This window comes from Pelodiscus sinensis, chromosome 11 (genome assembly GCF_049634645.1).
Source record: "Pelodiscus sinensis isolate JC-2024 chromosome 11, ASM4963464v1, whole genome shotgun sequence".
In the NCBI taxonomy this organism is placed as follows: domain Eukaryota; kingdom Metazoa; phylum Chordata; order Testudines; family Trionychidae; genus Pelodiscus; species Pelodiscus sinensis.
In genome coordinates, this window is record NC_134721.1 from 2,926,280 (window position 1) to 2,947,283 (window position 21,004).

The window sequence follows — 21,004 nt, forward strand, 5'->3', positions numbered from 1 at the left end:
CCTCTTGCGCAACTGTTCTTGCGCAAGAGGCCAGTGTAGACATGCAACATGAATTTCTTGCTCAAGAAAGCCCGATGGTTAAAATGGCCATTGGAGCTTTCTTGCGCAAGAGAGTGTCTACATTGGGCATGTATGCTTTTGCGCAAAAGCACATCTCTTGTGCAAAAGCACATGCCAGTGGAGACGCTCTCTTGCGCAAATACTCTAACGCAAAAACTCTTGCATTAAAGAGTATTTGCGCAAAATCTTGCCAATGTAGACGTAGCCTGGGAGTTTGGAGGTTCTCGCACCGAAAGGGCAACAGATGTGCGCAGTTTTGTAGTTGTGATGAATATATTGTGGGGATTATTCCAGCGCCGAGTATTGACCTGTAATTACACTTCTCTCCTGGCCCATTTCTATAATTGTTTTCTAAAAGAACAGTCTGACGACATTTCTTGTTTCTACCAAAATCTCCACAGCTCACCCAAAGACCAAGGTTAATTTAGCTACAGAGTCGTTTGCATTTTCTTGCACTTGGATACTGTAGAAAAGGCGAAATTGTAAGGTCTGCCTCTTCAGTTGTCAAGGTCAAGAATTTTTAGGTAATTGAATTAAATCTGTAATTAATTCAGTTTTAGGTATTAAATCTATGTTTATATCCTGGTTAATATTCTGCCTGTGTCTCTGCTGTACTTCAGATCAGGTTTCTCTAGTAAAGGGTCTGCTCACATACACCATTGGGGATTGTATATGCACTCTCTGGGTGACCGGATGTATAGACTGGGAGTACTAACACTGAGTTAAGTGGGCTTTGGATCAGAACCATAGGTAATAGCCAGAGACCTTGAAATCAGATTCCTTTGGACGACAAGGAGATTTTGAGACTTCCTCGAGTTAATGGAGGCTGGGGTTGCAGAAACATGGGTTCATTTCTCTTCTTTGCCACAGACTTCCCATATGATCCTGGGCAAGTCACATAGCCTCTCTGTGCCTCAGTTCTCCATCTGTAATACAGGAATAATAGCCTGCTTCGGAGGGGTGTTGTGAGGATGAATACGTTAAAGGTTATAAGGCACTCATGTCGACAAAAGGCGTTATTCCTTGTAGAACGAGGTTTACCACCATCGACAAAGCTTCCGACTTCTGTCGACGTTATATCGACAGACCTCGGTGGTAGTGTAGACTCAGGTATAGTTTTGTCGACAAAGGTCCACTTTTGTCGACAAAACCCTGTAGTCTAGACACACCCTAATTGGCCAGAAGTGAAAAACGGTTTGAATAAACCTGCTTGTAGGGCCTAGCCCGGAGAGGTGAATTTGAAGGAAGGAGAAGGTGCAGGATCAGGTCCACGGGGCAAGATAGGAGCTCAAACCAGTGGTGAGAGCCCTCTGAGAAACCAAGCTCGGTCCTTGACAAGTATTATTAAAGTTTGTCTGGCATGGCTGAGAAGAGAAAATAGCTTCTGCTTCTATTTTTCTTCTCATCTAAGAATCTCAAAAATGCAAATGTCAACTGCAAATGCTGTTGTTGTTAATGTTATTGCAAATGTCACTCATGCCTGCTATTACCATTTGGAGATAGATAAGTAGCTGCATTTCACTTCACTGAGGCCAAGGGGTTAAATGACTTGCCCAACATCCTATAAAACGTTGGTAGCATCTCCCAATTCCCAGTCCTTTGCTTCAACCTCTAGCCCAGACCTCCTGGATATGCATTTCCATAATTAAAAAGAGAAGGGGGTAGAACATGGTTCTCCTCTTGAAATAGAAATATGTGCTTTGCCCTTTGGATACATATAAAAAAATCAATGCAAATGAATGTATGAACCTGTCGGCTAGAGTCAGAAATGTTTGTGCCTTCTTTAATGCGCTGAGTCTCCCTTCTAGCAAAGAGGTTCTGACAGGGCAGGGGTCTGCAAAGGCTTATGCCTGAAATATACCTTGGAAGTAACATTCTCAGGCATCCAATCTTGCAGAGGAAAAAGGTTTTGCTAGAAACACCGAGAAAAAACAAACACTGCGTAGAGCGTGAGGGGTGAGGCTGGTCACCGCCTTGCTGCAGGCGGGATTTGCGTGTTCACGGAGTGTCTCTGAATTTCCTACAGTTGGAAATGAATGGCAGGCTTTTCCTCAGAGGCACGGTGTGCTTGTGTAGTCTCTCACATTGCAGAGCATCAGAGAGTCACATCCCAGTGAAAACTAAACACAACCCACGGGAATCGCTGGCCAGGAATTGTCCTCTGTGTGTCATGGCCAGTAACGCAGGGGATGGCCATCCCCTCCGCAGCAGCTTCTGTTATCACCCAGGGACGATAATCTCATCTGCAGGGCCGGGTTTCCGTCTCCTAGCCAGGTTGCCTACCAATGCTAAAGAGCCCCGCGTATGCTGAGCAGACTGGGTTCTTGGAAAGGCCCTGCCAACATGTTTGAATTGTGCATGCTAGAGGGTGGATTTTTGATGACAGGTGAACCCTTCTGTCGCGGGGTGGTACGTGGCTCCCGCGAGCGCCCCCATCTGGGCGAGTGTGCGCCTGTACTGTCCCTGTCATTAGCCGTTTGGCTGCTTAGCTCTCTGGCCAAGTCACGCTCTGTGTGACCCACTCAAAACCTGTTCTGGGGTGCAGCTTTACCAGGGGCCCATCATGGTGCCCTCTTGTCTAGTGTCACTAATTCCATTTCCCCTGAGTCTGTTCTCCACTCGGAGTAAATGGTGTCTCTAGGGCATCTCCTACTGGAGACCGATTCCTCAGCCCGCCAGCCTCATCGTCTGCAGTGCTTGAGCTCCAGGACCGCTGAGCTGCCTGTGCTCCTGCAGCTCCTTTTGTAGAGCTTCCTGGCCCCTGATTGGCTCTTTCCTCTGCTGCCACTCTCGCCAGCTTGGAGGACCTCTCTATGGTTTCTCTGGGGCAGAGTATGACAGGATTACCGGGACTCCAGCAGAGGGTGCCTCAGGGACTGGTTCACCCTGTCACACCCTCTCAGGACACCTGTTATCAGCGGTCCCTTCCCTGTAGTGCTGTGTGGTGTTTTCTCAGAGCTGCGCACACGTTTGTTTTTGCATTCCTGTCTGTTCTCAGGTGATGTAGGAGCCTGTCGTCATGTTGCTTGAGCACCTTTAGCTCCTCCCATGTTTTCTCAGGCCCTGCCCCATTCCTGAGGTTCACCGGATGTTTTTTGCTGGGAGGAATTTTGAATTCAACGTTTGGTAAAGCAGCAACCCAAGTAGGTTGGGTGGAAGGCAGTGGCAGATTTTGGAGTAAATTGCTGTGCTTTTTGGCACAAGAAGCATGGGACCGGCATATTACTGTCTAGGAAGGAGCATGGCGGAAAAGGATCTAGAGGTCATAGTGGACCACAAGTTGAATATGAGTCAACAGTGTGATGCTGTTGCAAAAAAAGCAAATATGATTCTAGGTTGTATCAACAGGTGTGTTGTAAGCAAAACTCGTGAAGTCATTCTGCCGCTCTACTCTGCACTAGTTAGGCCTCAGCTGGAGTACTGTGTCCAGTTCTGGGCGCCACATTTCAAGAAAGATGTGGAGAAATTGGAAAGGGTACAGAGAAGAGCGACAAGAATGATTAAAGGTCTAGAGAACATGACCTATGAAGCCAGGCTTCATGAACTGGGCTTGTTTAGTTTGGAAAAAAGAAGATTAAGGGGGGACATGATAGCAGTTTTCAAATATCTAAAAGGGTGTCAGAAGGAGGAAGGAGAAAATTTGTTCCTCTTGGTTATTGAGGACAGGACAAGGAGTAATGGGCTTAAAGTGCAGCAGGGGAGGTTTAGACTGGACATTAGGAAAAAATTCCTAACTGTCAGGGTGGTCAAATATTGGAATAAATTGCCAAGGGAGGTGGTGGAATCTCCCTCTCTGGAGATATTTAAGAACAGGTTAGAGAGACATCTGTCAGGGATGGTGTAGACGGAGCTTGGTCCTGCCTTGAGGGCGGGGGGCTGGACTCGATGACCTCTTGAGGTCCCTTCCAGTCCTATTATTCTATGATTCTATGATTACATATTGACACAGTCAATCAGTTTTAAATGCCTATTTAAGCATTCGTGATGTACGGGGAGGACAGTTAGTGAGTGGTTGGCTGAAGTGAGGGTCCAAGGCAAAGCTCGTAGCCAAGACACTCGTTAACTATCAGATTTTGTCTGATTCAGACATTGCTTTTGCTGTTACATTATGACAATATTTCACTTAAAAAGGAATGAAAAGATCGATTTTAAACGGATGTGGACATACATGCTGTGTTGCTAGGTTTTCCCTAGCAGATAAAGGACCCTATGGTAACCCCTGAGTGCAGGACTTCAGTGGGCATGTACAAAGACATTCAGTTAAGGCCTTGTGTCCCACTCAAGGAGGGTATGTCTACACTACCCCGCTAGTTCGAACTAGCGGGGTAATGTATGCATACCGCACTTGCTAATGAAGCCCGGGATTTGAATTTCCCGGGCTTCATTAGCATAAGCGGGGAGCCGCCATTTTTAAATCCCCGCTGCTTCGAACCCCGTGTAGCGCGGCTACACGGGGCTCGAACTAGGTAGTTCGGACTAGGGTGCCTATTCCGAACTACCGGTACACCTCGTTTCACGAGGAGTACCGGTAGTTCGGAATAGGACCCTAGTCCGAACTACCTAGTTCGAGCCCCGTGTAGCCGCGCTACACGGGGTTCGAAGCAGCGGGGATTTAAAAATGGCGGCTCCCCGCTTATGCTAATGAAGCCCGGGAAATTCAAATCCCGGGCTTCATTAGCAAGTGCGGTATGCATACATTACCCCGCTAGTTCGAACTAGCGGGGTAGTGTAGACATACCCGGATTTAGTTATGTAGAGATCTACTGGCAAACCTCTGCAGTGTGGATGCAGTATAATAGTGCTTGTTGTGGGATAACTGAGACCGGTGGCATAAACTATACTGTCATCAGAAGTTGTATCACTATAACTGATCTATGCTACGGCTTTCCCTTAGGTGCTGCTAAAACAGGAGTGGGCAATAATTTTTGATGGGGGCCACTCCTAGAATTTGGAAAGCGGTCGAGGGCCGCACTCTTCCCTGATATTAATGAGGAGGTGCAGGGTCTGGGCTGGAGGTGGGGTGCAGAAGGGAGCTTGGGGGAAGGAGGCAGTTGTCACCTGGGGCACTGGACTGGGGAGCAGGGGGTTGGATTTTGACTTAGGGCAGGGAATTGGAGTACAGGAAGGTGTGCAGGGGTTTGGGTTGTGATCTAGGGTAGGCGGGGTCTGTGATCTGGGGCAGGGGATTGGGGTGCCAATCTGAGAGGGGGTATGGATGCAGGAGGGGGGCAGAGGATTTGGGTGTGTGGAGTAGAGGGGCAGGAGTGGGGGGCAGAGGATTGGGGAAGGGAGGGGCTGGGGTGCCAGAGGCAGCTTCTGGCCAGGAGACTTACCAGCCGGCAGCCCGTTCCTGAATCAGCCTCCTTGCCTGCCCCGGCCCCCCACAAAGGTTACAGCCATGTGCTTTGTGAATAACTAGGAGCCCCTTGTGCTTTGGGGCTGCCTGTTACTGAAACAGGCAGCTCCAATTGGCCAGTTTCTGGCCAGAAGCCAGCCAATGGTATTGTGCTGGGGGTGGGAGCAGCTCTAAAAGCTTCCCCCCTTGCCCCCTCGTCTCTGGGCTCAGTTTTGTATTGTATCCAGGCCTGTGCTAAAACCATTACATGTAGGCCACATAGGGTTGCCAGGTGTGTCTGGTTTTCGCCCGGACTGCCCGTTATTCAGGTCCCCCGTCCAGTAAAAATAAAAACAGAAAATACCAGACATGTGACGTGTCCGGTATTTCCTGTTTCCCTCGGATAGAAGCCTGGCAGGGACAATTTTCCCCTGCTGCGTCTGTCGGGGGAATGAGGAGTGCGGGGCCATTTAAAGGCGCAGTGCCCTTTTTTTTTTTCCTCAACAACTTTGGTTCCTCTCACCCCCCCCCCCCCCCCCCCCGTGACGGACTGGGCCAGGTCTGGGCACAGCTGTGGGCATCCGCTCAGGGCAAACTGCTCAAAACTCAGGGCTCCTTACAGCCCCAGACTGGAGACCTTCCCAAATAGGCCACAAACCAGTCACACCAAGCGCTTCAGCTGCCAATCTGGCCAGCCAGAAGCCTCACAAGCAAAACCCCTTTGACACCCCAGCTCTTCCTGTGCCCCAGTCAGCCCCGGGCCTAACGCACTCATGAAGGGTTATAGAACCCAATCTCACCTTCCCCAAACAGATTCTTCTGGTCCCAAGAAACCAGCCACAGATCCCAATCGATCTACACTCTGGATCTTACCCACAAGATCACGCTGAGCCAATCCTTTAGAATCTAAAATCTAAAGGTTTATTACTAAAAGAAAGAAAAGCATGAGAGAGAGGTTGTTAAAGAAAATACATTGCATGCACCGAATCATCCAGTTCTCGAAACAGGCTCTTAGCGGAGCTATTATAAACTGCTATCTTAAAAGTCTCTGGTGTACATCCTATGTCAGGATGGGTCCACCGTTCTTCCCGGCTCATTGTTCCCTGCAAGGCTGCATTTGAGATGAGGAGCTGAACTCAAGACAAAAGATGGAGGGTGCCACATGACACTTATATACCTCCCCGGTCATCTTCCTGGCCAGAGAAGGTCACATGGTCCAACGACCTATCCCTGTGTCCCATACTGGCAGCCCTTCAGCCTTGGCTGGTTTGCAGGTATCAGTCACATTCCTGAGGGGTGTATTGGCACCTTGCTAATTATTATAGCCCTTGGCTGAGCATTCCTTGCCCATTGCTCTGCCTCAGACAGAGAACCTTCCAGGATCAACATAGAGTACATATTTGTAACTCCACACACAGTTATCATACGAGTACATGAATAGCATCTACAGGATCAGTAGAACATAAGCTCACATGGCCCCCTTTGTACCAACTTTTGGGGCAAACACCCTTCCTGCACAGGTGCAATATTGACCTGTCTGATCCCCTTAAAATCCAGTAACATGACACACACACCCTTTTTTTTTTTTTGCTCAACAGAATTTTTTCCCTTTTTTGGGGGAGGGGTATTTTTTGTTAATCCATCTGGCAACCCAAAGGCCACACGTAATGCCGAATATTCTTATTGTATGCCCTGTTGTTCCTAGGTTTTCCAGTGGAGCCGCACTTCCTATTACAGCTTATAAATGTGGCTGTTATAACCCCTCGTCACTTAGAACTTGACAAATTTCTTCCCTTTTGGAATGGAACTTACCGAACTATAACTGCAAGGGGGGCGGTTTTGTTCACTGGTTTTAATATGCGAGGGTCACCTTTTTGGCTGACACAGTAGGGCATGAATCAGTAATTTCTGGCATTGAAATTATGAGCCTCTACAGTTTCAAGTAAGGAGCTATCTTTGGCAGCTGTATGTTGTAACAGGCCCTGTTTTCTGTGGATCAGGAGAGGGAAGTTATAAAAAGTGTTTGGACCACGAGCAATTCACGGGTCTCAGAGCATCAGGAGAGCAGAAAAAAATCCATTTTCCTCTTCACATAAAAGTTCTATTTGTGACTATTCTGGTCACAAACTATTTCGAGGAAGAGAGTTGAAAATTGATGTGGAAATAGCCCTAATTGTGGAGAACTGCCCTTCAGTGTTCCAGTGAAAATTGGTCCAATTAACTGGAGTAATAACCCACTGAAAACCATGCCTTATGCATGCACAGTGCTGTTGGCATGCTTTTTCAGGCTTGCATAGCAGCATCCAGAGAGAAGGCCAGGAGGCAGCAAGCATCCAGCGTGCCACTTTGCTGCAGAGAGTAAATGAATTCACAACACACCATGCAAGGTAAAAGCCGCATATCTCCTTAGGCTTGCAAGTTGAGGGAGCCACCCTGGACCTGTTGAGAAAAGCATTTTGCTGATGTGTTCGTCCAGTAACTCCACAGTGTGGCATTTTGGTTTTTCTTTGAAAAATGAATAACTCTAGAAAATTCCATTTTAATGTTAGCATTTCCTAACTTTTGTCTCCTTTAAACTTGCAACCTTAACTTGCGCTTCATGTTGCAGTTTTGAAGTGATTAAATACACTATTCTGGGATCCCTGTAAGCTTTGTAAGAAAAGACATACAGTTACATACCTTAAATGTCTGCAGCCTTAACTCTGCATTTCCTAGTCTTTTTAAATCTAAGTCCGGACATTAGTAATACTGTTTTGAATTCAGGTGGCCTCTCATGCATTCCTAGAAAACTAGACATTCCGGTGCTTCCAGGAACAGTTAGGGTTGCCAGGTGGTTTCAACAGAAATACCAGACACACTTGACATTACATCACTATCTACATTACATCTTATTTAGGAAATACCGGACATTTATATTTTCACAATTATATTTTCTCAATTTGTTTCCTGAACAGAAAGCTCAAATACTGGACTGTCCGGTTCAAAACTGGACACCTGGCAACCCTAGGAACAGGGTCTGTGTGACACTCTTCAAAATGGCATCCCCCATCTATGATACATGATTCTGTCTCAGTGTAGGGCAGAAGACAAACTTTGAAAAACAGGCCTGGCTAGCGTAAAACCAGATGAATGACCTGCCTACTTTGAAATGGCTTTCCATGGGTGGGTTTTTCTACTGTGCTCCCTGACTAAATCCATGTGTGAATATAAAGTATCAAGCAGTCTTATATGGCGGTACTTGGATATTACAGTTCTGGGTAATGCTAGAAATAGTTTACATAAAGAAACTTCTGTTGGCCGTAACAATGCTGCCAAGGCAATGGAATGGTGGCGGGTGCACGTCATACAACACAGGGTAGTAAGGAATACTGTAAAATGAACAATTAGATGAACATTTCAGATTGTACGTCCTCCTAATTATCCTTTTAATTATTCATCTAAAACAAGTAAAATGACCCCTGACAGAGCCATAAATGATTTAGATGCTATGAAATATTTATAAGATGCAACTGAAATCCCCACTGTGCATTGTAACAGATGCACATGAATCTGCTTTCTCGGATTCCTCCTCATATGCAATTTTATGGATGGGATTTATAGCCGATTGCATGCAATCTGCAATATTTTTAAAGCTACTTAGTTGGTGGGGGGCAGGGAAGCATGGCATAGCTTTCAGTCACCTTTTTTTTTGATGGAATAGGTATAATTTAAAATAAAGATGGAGGTCCAGATTTGATAGGTGGGGAGCAGAGAATTCTCCATGTTGGAGGTGAACTCCTGCTGGTACCAGCAGCCTAGAGCCTGTCCCTATGTTTCCCCAGCCAGCTGGACCACTAAGAGGGTATGTCAGGGAAATATGGAATGAAGCTCCACTGTATCAGTGGTACAACTTTGGAGCTGCTGCTGGGCAGAGCTTGTTCTGACCCTGCAAGATAGGAAAGTTTCATTAGCTCCTTCACAGCTGCCGGGCAGGAGAGAGTCTAGCCTGGACGATTGTCATTCCATGGTGGTTCACAGCTATTCTGTTGTTTGTCCGCACAGAGCAGAACTTTCCCATTGGTGCATAATGAAAATGGATGTATATGATTGAGTCCATATGTTTCTATTGTGATGGCACCGTTTGGTTAAAAAGGCCTGAAATTACTCATTGACCATGTTTTCCACTGGGGACTTTTTCCGACTGGAATGGGGAAGATCCCTCCATCCCTTTTGAGCTTCCAGGAAGGAAAGCAGCCATTGTGACATTATTGTTCCTATTTTCCTTGTTCAGTTCCCAAAGAAACGGGGCCTTGTTTAACCTGGGGCTGATTTACCTGCTTTCTGTTACTTTGCTGTATCCGTCTGGCCCGATCCTGTCACACTGATGACTGAATTCCAGCGGAGATTTAAAAACGCCAGCTGAAAGTTTGTCGTTTCACATTACATTGCCTAGCACTTGTTCAAAAAGGAGTAGATCGAGATGGCAGAAGATGGAGGCTGTTGGGTCCTGGGGGCCCAAATGCAGTAGGTGGTGCTGCCTAGCTACTTGAGGAGAACTTCTTTGGGATAACAATTATGACATAGATAGCTACATTTTAAAAACCCTTTTCACTGTTAGGCAGGGGGTTTGTAACAAGGATTTTCGGAGTCGGTTCCCAGATTTTAAAATCGACACAATACTACTCCTCTGTTCCCAACCTCTTGTCTGCTTTCATTACGCACTCCTCATGGTAGACACTAAACTTACAGGCAGTGCTCTCTGTTAGGGCCTCAGGCTGCTACGGGCATGTAAAATACAAATGAATGTGGAAATTAAATATTTGTCCCTTACTCTAAATGGTACATTAATAAGAACGGCCAGACTGGGTCAGACCAAAGGTCCGTCCAGCCCAGTATCCTGTCTGCCGACAGTGGCCAATGCCAGGTGCCCCAGAGGGAGTGAACTGAACAGGTAATGATCAAGTGATCTCTCTCCTGCCATCCATCTCCATCCTCTGACAAACAGAGGCCAGAGACACCATTCCTTACCCATCCTGGCTAACAGCAATTAATGGATTTAACCTCCATGGATTTATCTAGCGCTTTTATGTAATCCCATGGGCAGAGCTAGAGCTGCCTGGCACGGGGCTGGCTGAGGTTTGAGCAGTCTGATAGCTGGGGGAAAGATGCTGTAGTCATTGCTGGCCAGCTGAGACAAGAAGGTTACTCTTTGGCTCATGCTTTTGATGGCATCATAGAACCATAGGAATAGCACGGACTGCAGCAGTCATCTAGTGCTAACCCCTGTCAATATGGCCTCCAAAACCGAAGGGTCGCCAACAACGGTTCCCCTAATTTATTTCCATCATGTGCAGAATAACTTTTATGTGCACTGAGGCCTGTGCAGACGTGCACCACCAGTACAAACACGTGCTCCTTGCTGTGGGCACGGTGGGCGCTCTGTTAATCAGCTGGGTGGCATTTGAATCTCTCCTGGGTGGCTGCCCAAGCGTTCAGCTTGCAGCTGCCTTGTGAAAAACCACCATTGCTCCACTGTTCTTGCAGCAAGGAAGTTTTTCCTGAGATTATGAAGAAACTTTGGTACTCCCCCGTTGTTTCCACGGGCACTACCTTTCCCTAATGGACCTGTGTCGCTCATAGGAGCGCTTGTCTTTCCTCGCGGGGCTTGATACAGTGAGAAAAAGAAAGCCACCGTAATCGGGCAATTTTGTTCATGATCACTAATCGTTACCGCGCTAGCCAAGCAAGACTCTAAAAATCTGTGTCCCTCTCTTTGTCTTGTGTGTGCAGTTGCCATCCTTCTGAAGGACGACTATTTCATCAGCGGTGCCGGGCTGCCAGGGAGATTCAAAGCTGAGAAAGTGGAATTTCACTGGGGGCAGAGCAATGGATCCGCCGGCTCGGAGCACAGCATCAACGGCAAGAGGTTCCCTGTGGAGGTGAGTGGCGAGGACACGGAGAAATGGGCGGCAGTCGAGTGAGGTGCAGCAGGTCCTTCCTGGCTGACGGCTGCTCTGCCTGTCATCTCGGGAGACAGAGCTGCTACCTGTGCCAGCTTCCCTGTTTGCTCCACGAATGGGGCCAGCCAGCCTTGCCCGCTTGTTGCATGTTCACACCAGCGGTTTTGTGCTTTCTCCCAGGCCACTTTTTGCAGGAGAGGAGCCCCTCGGAAACATCGGCAAAGCTGCCTCGTACTCGCTCGTGGGGCCCTGAATGCATGGGGCCCAAGGCATCCGCCTTGCCCAGAGGCCGGGCCTGAATGGGTGTGTGGTTTGGCCCAAAGCTGAGAGCTGCTGCGCTTAGGTTGTGCAGTGGGTGCTTTTCGCATCGGCTGTCTTTGGGAAGGCGGTGGTTGGTTGCAATTAAAGTCGGATTTTAAACACTTCGTTCGGGGCTCCCACGTGGACTTGCAAGTGGCTGCTCTTTGTCAGACTGCGCTGAGCGAGAGCCACACTCGCACTGCTCCCGAGAGCGTCTCTTGAAAAGACACACGTTTCAAAGGTCGGGCCTGAGCCGTGGGCTTGGTGCCTGAGCCCCTTTTGCACAGGCAGGCTGCAGGGCTCCTTCTTGGAAACATCAGCCCATGAGGCCCCCTGGGTTTGAGTGGGCACTCAGGAGTGGCCCGGAGGCCACTACTCCTAACGCAGCAGCAGGCACCTGGCAGAAGGGCCTTGCTCAGTTTTTGCAGGATGGAAGTTGGAACCGGTTTTGCGTAATGCTCCTTGCAAGTACAGGTTGGACCTCACTGCTCCGGCACCCTCAGGATATGAGTGGTCCCAGGTGAAGGAACTTGCCGGACCACGGAAAGTCTCCTGCCACCAGCCCCCTCACCCTGCCGCCCCTCCCTGCTGCCGGACAGGCGACATGGCTGCCCCGGCCTCTCTGCCATAGCTGGTGCTCCAGCCCCACTGCCGGCATGGAAGCATGCAGTCCTGGCCCCGCTGCTGTGGCAACGGCCCCCCTGCCGGCCAGCACACGGCCCCGATTGGGCGGCTGACCTACCACAGCCCTAGATGGGCTTTCTCTGCTGGGCTGCCGTGGCCCAGTCTTACTGCCAGCCAGGTTGCTGCGGCTCTGTCCCGGCATGCAGCCCTGCTCGGGCTGCCCTGGCACAATCCCGCTGCCAGGCCGGCACACGCAGGCTGCCCCTTCCCCGCTGCTGAGGCCCTGCTGCCACTGACCTCACCTTTCGCAGGGCTCTCAGCTGCTGGCCCTCCTGCCTCGTGGCTCTCTCGTTCAGCAGCATCCACAGTCCTGCGGGACGAGAGTCCCCGTTTAGGGAGATGCAACCTGTAGCTCTTACTTCATGACACTTGCAATTTCTGGCCAGAAACCTGGTGCTGTGTCCTAGTGGTGGCATTTCCAGGCCTGCTATTAAATGAAAAAAGGATGGGGAGGGACATACAATGAAGGCCCCGCTCATCTCGGCCCATAGACACAGGCCAGTCAGCTGAGGAATACTCAGGGGCGCTTTGTGTTCCACGTCTGGCACTGTTCTAATATCCAAGGGCAATGCTGGTCGTCTGCGGGCAGAACTGAACCTGGAACCTCCGGAGCCTCGCGCGTGTGCTACCCCCATGAGCTAAAAGCCAGCTGCCTCTCAGCTAAGGGTGTAGTGCAGACTCAGCGTTCCCTCTGCACGTCAGTGCCAGTCGATGGGACAGTGCACCACGCCCAGCAGGTGTGTGGGTTACACATGCAGGTGACAGCGAGTGATCTCCTACCCCAACTGGCAAACCAGATGTGCCCTCTGCAGATTCCCGTTAGTTCCACGGCACCTCCCCCGGGACCACGGTGGCTCAGTGTCAGTCATAGGCTTCGTTCTGTAAACATCCAGTGCAGACGAGCATGCCCCAGCCCAACAAACCGTTAGTCTTTTTGGGGAGGCGCATGCACTGATTTCAGAAACTAATTAGAAACATCAGATGCGGTGCAGAGCCTTATGGTTTGACCATGTTGTTTGTTTGGTGTTGTTACAACTAATGGGTCAGATGGGGAGGCGGGCTGTGGTAATTGGTCCCCTTCATTGACGCCCATCTGGATCGTATCTTTTGTGATTTATATGTTAAATTACTCGGTAGGGTATATGAGAGTGTCCTTTTGTTTCGCACTTCAAAGGCCAATCGGATAAAGGCATTGTATTTTCAGTACTTCTGTTTATACTGAGTGTAATTGTTATCTGTGTTCAGTACAGTTAAAAACATTTTAAATGGCTGGTTTCGTGATGTGGCCTCGACTGCTTACCTGGTCCTTAGATTTTCTTTTGCAGACATTCGCTCATTCCGTGCCTGCCTGGCCTTTATTAACTTGGCGGTATCTGAAATCACCAGAGTACAGGTCTGGAGTGGTGAACGCTAGCATTATGGTAGCTGTTCCATGCTCCCCAAATGTCTGTCTTTGGCCACATGATAAGGCTATGGTACCAATGCCAGTGGGCCCTGTGTATTGCAGCGATCGCTTCTTTCCCACTCTTTGTGTTAGAATCTGTCTCTGGGCAGGGTCACCAGCTAGTCTGGGATGCTGAAGGTTACAGCAGTCCTCCTAGGCCAGGCCTACTCTGGTGGAGAAAATAATGCAAGATGCCAACTCCATCGGGAGACCGCCGAGAGAAACCGTCCTGTTGACCTCCCTTACTCCTCGTGACACAAGTACCACGATCGACCGGGGTGCCCTCCATATTCGATTTAGCAGGTCTTTACTAGACCTGTTAAATCAAACCCTGGAAGATGGATAGCCGGAGTGTCAATCCTCCAGTAAGTGGAGACAAGGCCTGGGTAGTGTCAATAATTCTGAGGAAGGTGTGGGCTCTGGACTTGACTAGGGAACATTTCCTTGAAAGTTTTGAATGTGTTTTCCTCATCTCAGTGCGTTGCTGATGTGTGTGTCTGTTCTGTTCTCATTGCTTCATTTTTTTCCTGAGAGTCAGAGCTGAGATCTGTATACCAACGCCAAGAAGCCGTTAAATTGTGAAGTGACAAAATTAAAATACAAAATAAAATAGAAGCTCCCTTCCAGCCAGCACAGAATGCAGGACCTCCCTGTTGGATCCAACAGTAATAATAGCGGAACTTTAATCCTCTTCACCGCCGCACTATTTAATAGCCTGGCCTTTGTGGAGGTTGGGACACAGAGGTCACGCAGTCTTTTGGACCTGCTAATATGGTAGACATGGGCAGTGGGTGACGATAGGACTGGGGGAGGCAAGCCCTGCCCCCAACTCCACCCCTTCTGCCCAGGTATTATGGGGAGGTGGGTGCGCATGGCCTCAGCCCCCCACCCCAACACTACGGAGAGGCAGGAGGGTGTACAGTCCCAGCCTTCCTGGCCCCAGAGCACATGCAGGATGGGCGTTCATGGGAAGCAACGCTCCACCCCACTACGCTTACAACAAGTGTTCTGGGGGTGGAGTGTGGACAGTGCCCATGCATGGCAGTTTGGGAAGACAAAGCCTTCCCCTACCTATGATACCTGCCGCCCCTGATGGTAGAAGCACAGGTATATAGCATCACAGGCAGGCTAATGATAGACGTGTAACGTTCTGCTAACACCATCCAACACCTCTGTCTTCGCATGACGGGGATGTTTTCAGTTGCGCCCTATTCATTTTCATGCAAAATGCTGATTATTTCTATGAAGAGCAGAAATCGGAGGAGTAATTTTAATCATGGCTGTGTTAATTTTATATGAGCTGCGGCTGTTTATGAGCTTTCTTTTTAATGGCTCTAATTGTCAGTTATAATGTGGATGCCATTATACAGTAATATACAGTAATTTATTTAGTAAATGAGAATCTTATTCCAAGGGCCATACTGCAATATGCCAGAGAGACCTAATCCCATTAATCTTACATGAGCAAACTTTGTACTGTCTGGCACCCTCAACCGGCCTCCTATAAACACTGCTCTGATTTTGCACATGCAGGCTGCTGCATTGTGCATTTTTGGAGATCTCTCTCTTTTTTTCTTTTTAATTGGACACAGCTCAAGAGAGGGGTTAAAGTTGTGCCCTTTCCCAAGGAAGGGTTCCACGTTATGGTGACTGACGCATTTCTCTAAATTATCGTCATAAGCAATCATTTGCATGGGCATTTCTTATTCTTCCTTAAATACACATCTTGGAACATAGTCCCACATAGTCTTTGTGTTGTTCCTCTAACTCCCTGTTTGTTCTCTCCTTGGATTATACTAGTAAAACTAACTCCCTGGTTGCCCAAATCTGGAGCTGGTTACTCCAATATGAACGTCTGTATTGTCTCCCATAAATGTATCACGTGGTGCTACCGATATCATATGGCCCATTAGCTTCACATGATCCTTTTGTTTCCTATTGCTACTTGTGTGTGTCTGGTGTAGAAGAAATGTGTGTGATTCGATACAATGAAGCTCTTTCCAGAGGAAATAAAAAGAGATCTAGTATATTTGTTTACTGTTACTGTCAATATTAATACCATGAGCCATCCCTGTGGCCATATAATATAGTTATAAGGCCCCTGAAAAACCCAGGGGGCTGAGAGTAATGCTTGTCTTTTCAGTGTTAAAATCAAGACCTGGTTCAGTCTCTCATTTTAGACTCATTTTGTGCAAGCAGCTTTTCATTAGTGTTTGGGGCAAACCTTTTCACATTTGTGTACTTTGGGGGGTGATGCAAAGAAGAGCCTAGCGCTAAATGTTTTCTTGGAGTCCACTGTTAGAGCTACCATGCTGCTTTATCGTCCAATCATTGGGTTTGTTACCGTCGGCATGCTGCACCTCGGAGAGTAATATCATTGCTAAAATATTGCAGCTGGCTCGAAGCCGCAGTACAGTGTTCTCGTGACACAGGTGGACAGGAGTGGCTCTGTTTTCCTGAGAGTTCATTTGGTGGTTGCTCTTGAAATTTCCTTGCTTCCATCTGGCAGAACGCAAATCAGTAAATGACGGAGGGAATTTAAAGAGACAATTGGGAAAATCTCACAGCAGGAGGCTTTGAGCAGAGAAAGATTTTTTGCTGTAACTGTCTCTCTGAAGGCCCAATCTTATAGTCCAGTGTTTCCCAAATGGGGCTCCATGGAACCCCGGGGTTCCTCAAAGTGAAAATAAGGGTTCTGCGAGAAAAAAATAATTAATATTATGTGACTTTTGTTTTTAAATGTGTGCAATTAAAATAAATGTTGATCTCATGACCTTGTTTAGCATTTGTTTATTATTATCCTTACTTCTTTGTGGTCTACTTTTTCAGCTCCATATATTAGACTGTTATTAGGGGTTCCACAAAATTCTTTCGCGTTTAAAAGGGTTCCGTGGCCAAATAAAATTGGGAAACACTGTTGTAGTCAATGGAGATGCTTAGTGCTCCCATTGACTGGCGGAAGAGCTACAAAGTCCCTTCACGGTGTGAGGACCTAGCCCCAAGTTCAGTAGAGTCGAGCAGTGTTTTGTACCTGTGAAGGAATTTCATCAGTGTGCTCTGCATCTGTTCTTTTGTCTGTGACTTACTCCTCCAGGCAAGGAAGGGAGGGCTCAAGTATTTCCTGGACTAATTGTTCTTTGTGGCAAATTGGCAGGCTGTTTTGTTGCAAACCTCAGCCATTGCTTCACCCACAAGGCCCTGACATACTAAATGGCAGAGGCCACCCAAAAAGAAAGGGGAATTTCTCCTCCATTCCTCTCCAGCCATTCCCCCCACTCTTCTCCTCTTGAAATGTGTGTGTGGGGGGGGGGGGTTGTCAGCAGCAATAGTTCTGCTCCATCTAATTTTTAAGGCATCATATTTCTTGGGATATGTAAAATAGAATAGAGGTCTGGGATAGCTAAGCATTGGTGGATAAGGAGTTCAGCCACAGTACAAATTACCCTTGAAATTTTTTTTCCCTTTGTTTCTACAGCCTGGAAAGATAGATTAAAAGTCCGGCCAAAATTGGTATTATCCTTCCTGATGTATAAACACGCTCTTTCCCTTCATTTTTGTAGCCTAGAAGAATAGATAAGTATGCAGTTGCTCTTCTTTGTTGTTTGTTTTACTTAGCCTCGTTGGCGTTGTATAAGATATTTTCAGGGTTACATCTCCTGTAATGTCTAACCTATCGATTTCGAAAGTTTGTGGTGTAGAAGAGTGTTGATTTAATTAGAAATTTTGTAAATAGTAATTAGGGGCGGGTATGATAATATTCATCACCTGCTGGTTAATATTCATTGTATGGGAGTTAACATTCTAAATAAGGATTTAGGGAAAGTAGTGATAGACATGTGAATTAACATACTAAAATAGATAAAAGGGTTTAATTGGTGCCAAATTGTTGCCAGTCGGACCTTGTGGTGACTATCCGAGGTAAATGTGTGTGGGCAGTAAAGCAGTTCTGTTCACCCCATCCACTCCTGGGTCGCCTGTTACTTCTCTAAAAATACTGATATATTTGTTGACTACATTACTGCCTCGGTGCCTCCCTATGTTGAGATGCCAAGCCCATGTTGAACTGAAGCAAAGCCTTATGTAATGGTCTACTCCCCCCCCCCACCCTTCCTCTTTTTCGTGGCCTAGCTGGTGCCCTTTCCTCTTGTGATTTCCTTTAGTGCTTCCTGTATCGTCTTAGGGGAATCGGTTGAGTCTTTAATTAATGACTTTATTGCAATAAAGGTTCCATTTTCGTGCAGAATGCTTCATCTTCTCTTAGTGAAATATTTAATCTCCATCTGGCTGATCTTTTCTGTGAATGCCCTATGATAATTAAGAGGAAACATGAGAGGCTGGTCTGAAATGAAAATGTGCTTGGTGGAAGTGTTAATGTATCGTGGGACTGTTCATGTAGAGACCAGGACAAAATGGAAGGGAGGAAGAACAGTTTGTTGTGATGGTGTCTTGCTGTCTGCCGGACCCAGATAACTCTCAGTTGCTCGTCAAACGACAGGCACATGCAGAGTTGTGTTTTAAAGGAGCCATTCAATGTTCTAGACACGGATGTGGTTCTCTCAGCGTTGGGTGGGAATATCCTGCTTCCTCTAAGGATTTGCTGTGGTTTGTTGTGAATCAGTAGCCCAGCGCTACAATTGCAATATGTTAATGGTCGCCTAAGAAATATACATTCCCTCTTGACGTCAATCCCTCATTGTGTACCGGTTTAATAGGAGTGTGGAAAGACTGATCAGGTGGAGGTAAACGTAAGAGATAGGAGACTGACAGCCTGTTCCTGTTGTAAAGGAAAGTTATGTTGAATTGGAGAAAAATCGGTAAAAATTGTGGCGAATTTGAGTTGTAAGAGCTGTTTAAATGGAAACTCACAGATTCAATGGGACTGTTACTTGAAATGCTGGATTGTCAGGAGCCAGAAAAATGTGTGGGACAGTTTGCGTATCTGCAAAAGACGCTAGCATCTCTGTTGTGATGTTTTGGTGGCTAAATCCATGGCTCATTTGTAGCAGTTCACAGTAGATATTGGAGTACTAAAGTACCACAAAAACCCACAAGGGTGTGTTAATGGCACAGGAGTACTCAAGCTTTTTTCTGTCTTGATTTTTGAATACAGTAAAACCTGTGTTATCCGGCATGCTCAGGAATTGTGGTGTTCCAGTTATCTAAAAAATCCAGTTATCTGAGGGTCCCATCAACCTTGGAAAAACCAATGGACAATAATAGTAAAACTCAGGTTTTTAATATTGGTAGTTTTGTAGCGTGAGGCAGTTGGTCTCACATTTCTATTTTGAGTTAAAGATGATTAGTACTTCTTAAATAAAACATTGTTAAGCCAATTATTGTAAACCAAGCCAGGCCTGTGCACCTGAAGATGTGACAGTATTGTGGCTGGGGGCAGTGCCAGTTAACAATGTTTTCTGGTTAACAGAGTGCCGGATAACAAAGGTTTCACTGTAGTTGATTTTAGAAGAAATGGGGGATTGGGGAAGAGAGAGAATAATAGACGTGTAGGACTAGAAAGGGACCTCAAGAGAACAAGGACTACGAGGTAGGACTACTAGAACATTTCTGACAGATGTTTGTCTAATCTACTTTTAAAAATTTCCAATGATGGAGATCCCAAAATCTGCTTAGGTAATTTATTCTAGTGTTTAACTATCCCGACAGGAAGTTTTTCCTAATGTCCAACCTAAACCTCCCTTGCTGCAATTTAAACCCATTGCTTCTTGTACTGTGCCCCTCTCCCCACAACCTCCTTCAGTCTTTTCTTCTCCAGGCTAAACAAACCCAATTCTTTCCGTCTTTTCTCATAGGTCATGTTTTCTAGACCTTGAATCATTTTTGTTGCTCTTCTCTGGACACCCAGAACTGGACACAATACTCCAGCTGAGGCCTAATGAGTGTGATGTAGAGCAGAAGAATTCTCATGTCATGCTTACAACACTCCTGCTAATCCATCCCAAAATGATGTATTCTTTTTTTTTGCAACAGTGTGTACGCTGTGGACTCACATTTAACTTGTGATCCACTTTGACCCCCTAGATCAGTGGCGCTCAACCTTTTTAAATTCGCGACCCCCAGAGCTGGGAAAATTTTGGTTGAGCAAAAAAAAAAAGCGCTGGGAACCCCCTTTAATTTAAAGCACTGGTGCAGCACCACCGCCCTCCCCCCCCCTTGCGTATGTTGGGTGCCGAGCTGGGAAAACAAAATTGCAGCAGGCGATGCAAATCTCCCCCTCCCCCCCGGAAGACAGCCACGACCCCAAAGGGGATCATGACCCACAGGTTGTTCACTGCTGCCCTAGATCTTATTCTGCTGCACTCCTTCCTAGGCAGTCATTTCCCAGTCTGCCTGTGTGCACTTGAGTGTTCCTTCCTAAGTTTCTTTATGGAATTTCATCCTATTAACTTCAGACCATTTCTCCTGATTGTCCAGATCATTTTGAATGCTAATCCTATCCTCTAAAGTGCTTGCAACCTCTCCCAGCGTGGTCTCATCTGTAGACTTTATAAATGTGCTCTGTCTTTATCGAAACGGTTGATGAAGATATTGAGCAGAACCAGACCCGAGGCTGATCTCTGCTGCACCCGTTTGACTGTGAGTCTATGACAGATGTAGCAGACCATGTTTGGATTTTGAAAGACGGAGGAGAAATGTGATGCTAAGAGACGCCTAAGTTCCCTTTTGGCATTCTTGGTTTGGGAATGCTGGCACAGATGCTCTCAAGTTGGAAGAAGCCACAGGCATCCTCGTAAAATTGAATGGCTTTTGGGACGTAGCAGGATGTACAGACAGACTTCCCAAGTGAAAACAAATTGGGGCAAGTCTGAGTCAGCTGAAGAGCAATGAGTCATCTGCAAGGGAAAGTAAGCTCTCTGTTACAAACACTGACAAACAACGGGAGTCTGACCCTACCAACCATGAAACGTCAATGTGGTTACTGGAACTACAGTCTCGCAGACACTCCAACGAAAACAGTAGACTCCTTCCCCTTCAGACCAATGAAAGGAAATGATGTTAGCGAGGAGGGATTTTCAGATGTCAGGTTTTGCATCTGGTTGAGTTTTACAGCCCCCTCATCATGGGCTCCCTGCATAGATGTTAGGAACAGGGAGGGAGCTATTCGAGGACACACTCAGAAATCTTGGTGACTCCATGATGGGCATCCAGGAATCAGCAACGAAATACCGTGAATTAGTATATATAACCAGCGGGTTATACACGTTTTTACAAACCCCTTCCCTC

At 47.1% G+C, this 21,004-nt stretch overlaps 1 protein-coding gene across 8 annotated transcripts in view; it reads left to right on the top strand.

Annotated features, from left to right (window-relative positions):
• The window catches only part of PTPRG (protein tyrosine phosphatase receptor type G), a 660,588-nt gene that overhangs the window by 336,439 nt on the left and 303,145 nt on the right, over positions 1 to 21,004 (top strand). For all 8 annotated transcript variants that reach the window (XM_075938459.1, XM_075938461.1, XM_075938460.1 and 5 more), the window contains exon 4: positions 11,165 to 11,313. In XM_075938459.1, coding sequence (XP_075794574.1) covers positions 11,165 to 11,313 — 149 coding nt within the window. The remainder of the gene's footprint in view (positions 1 to 11,164; positions 11,314 to 21,004) is intronic.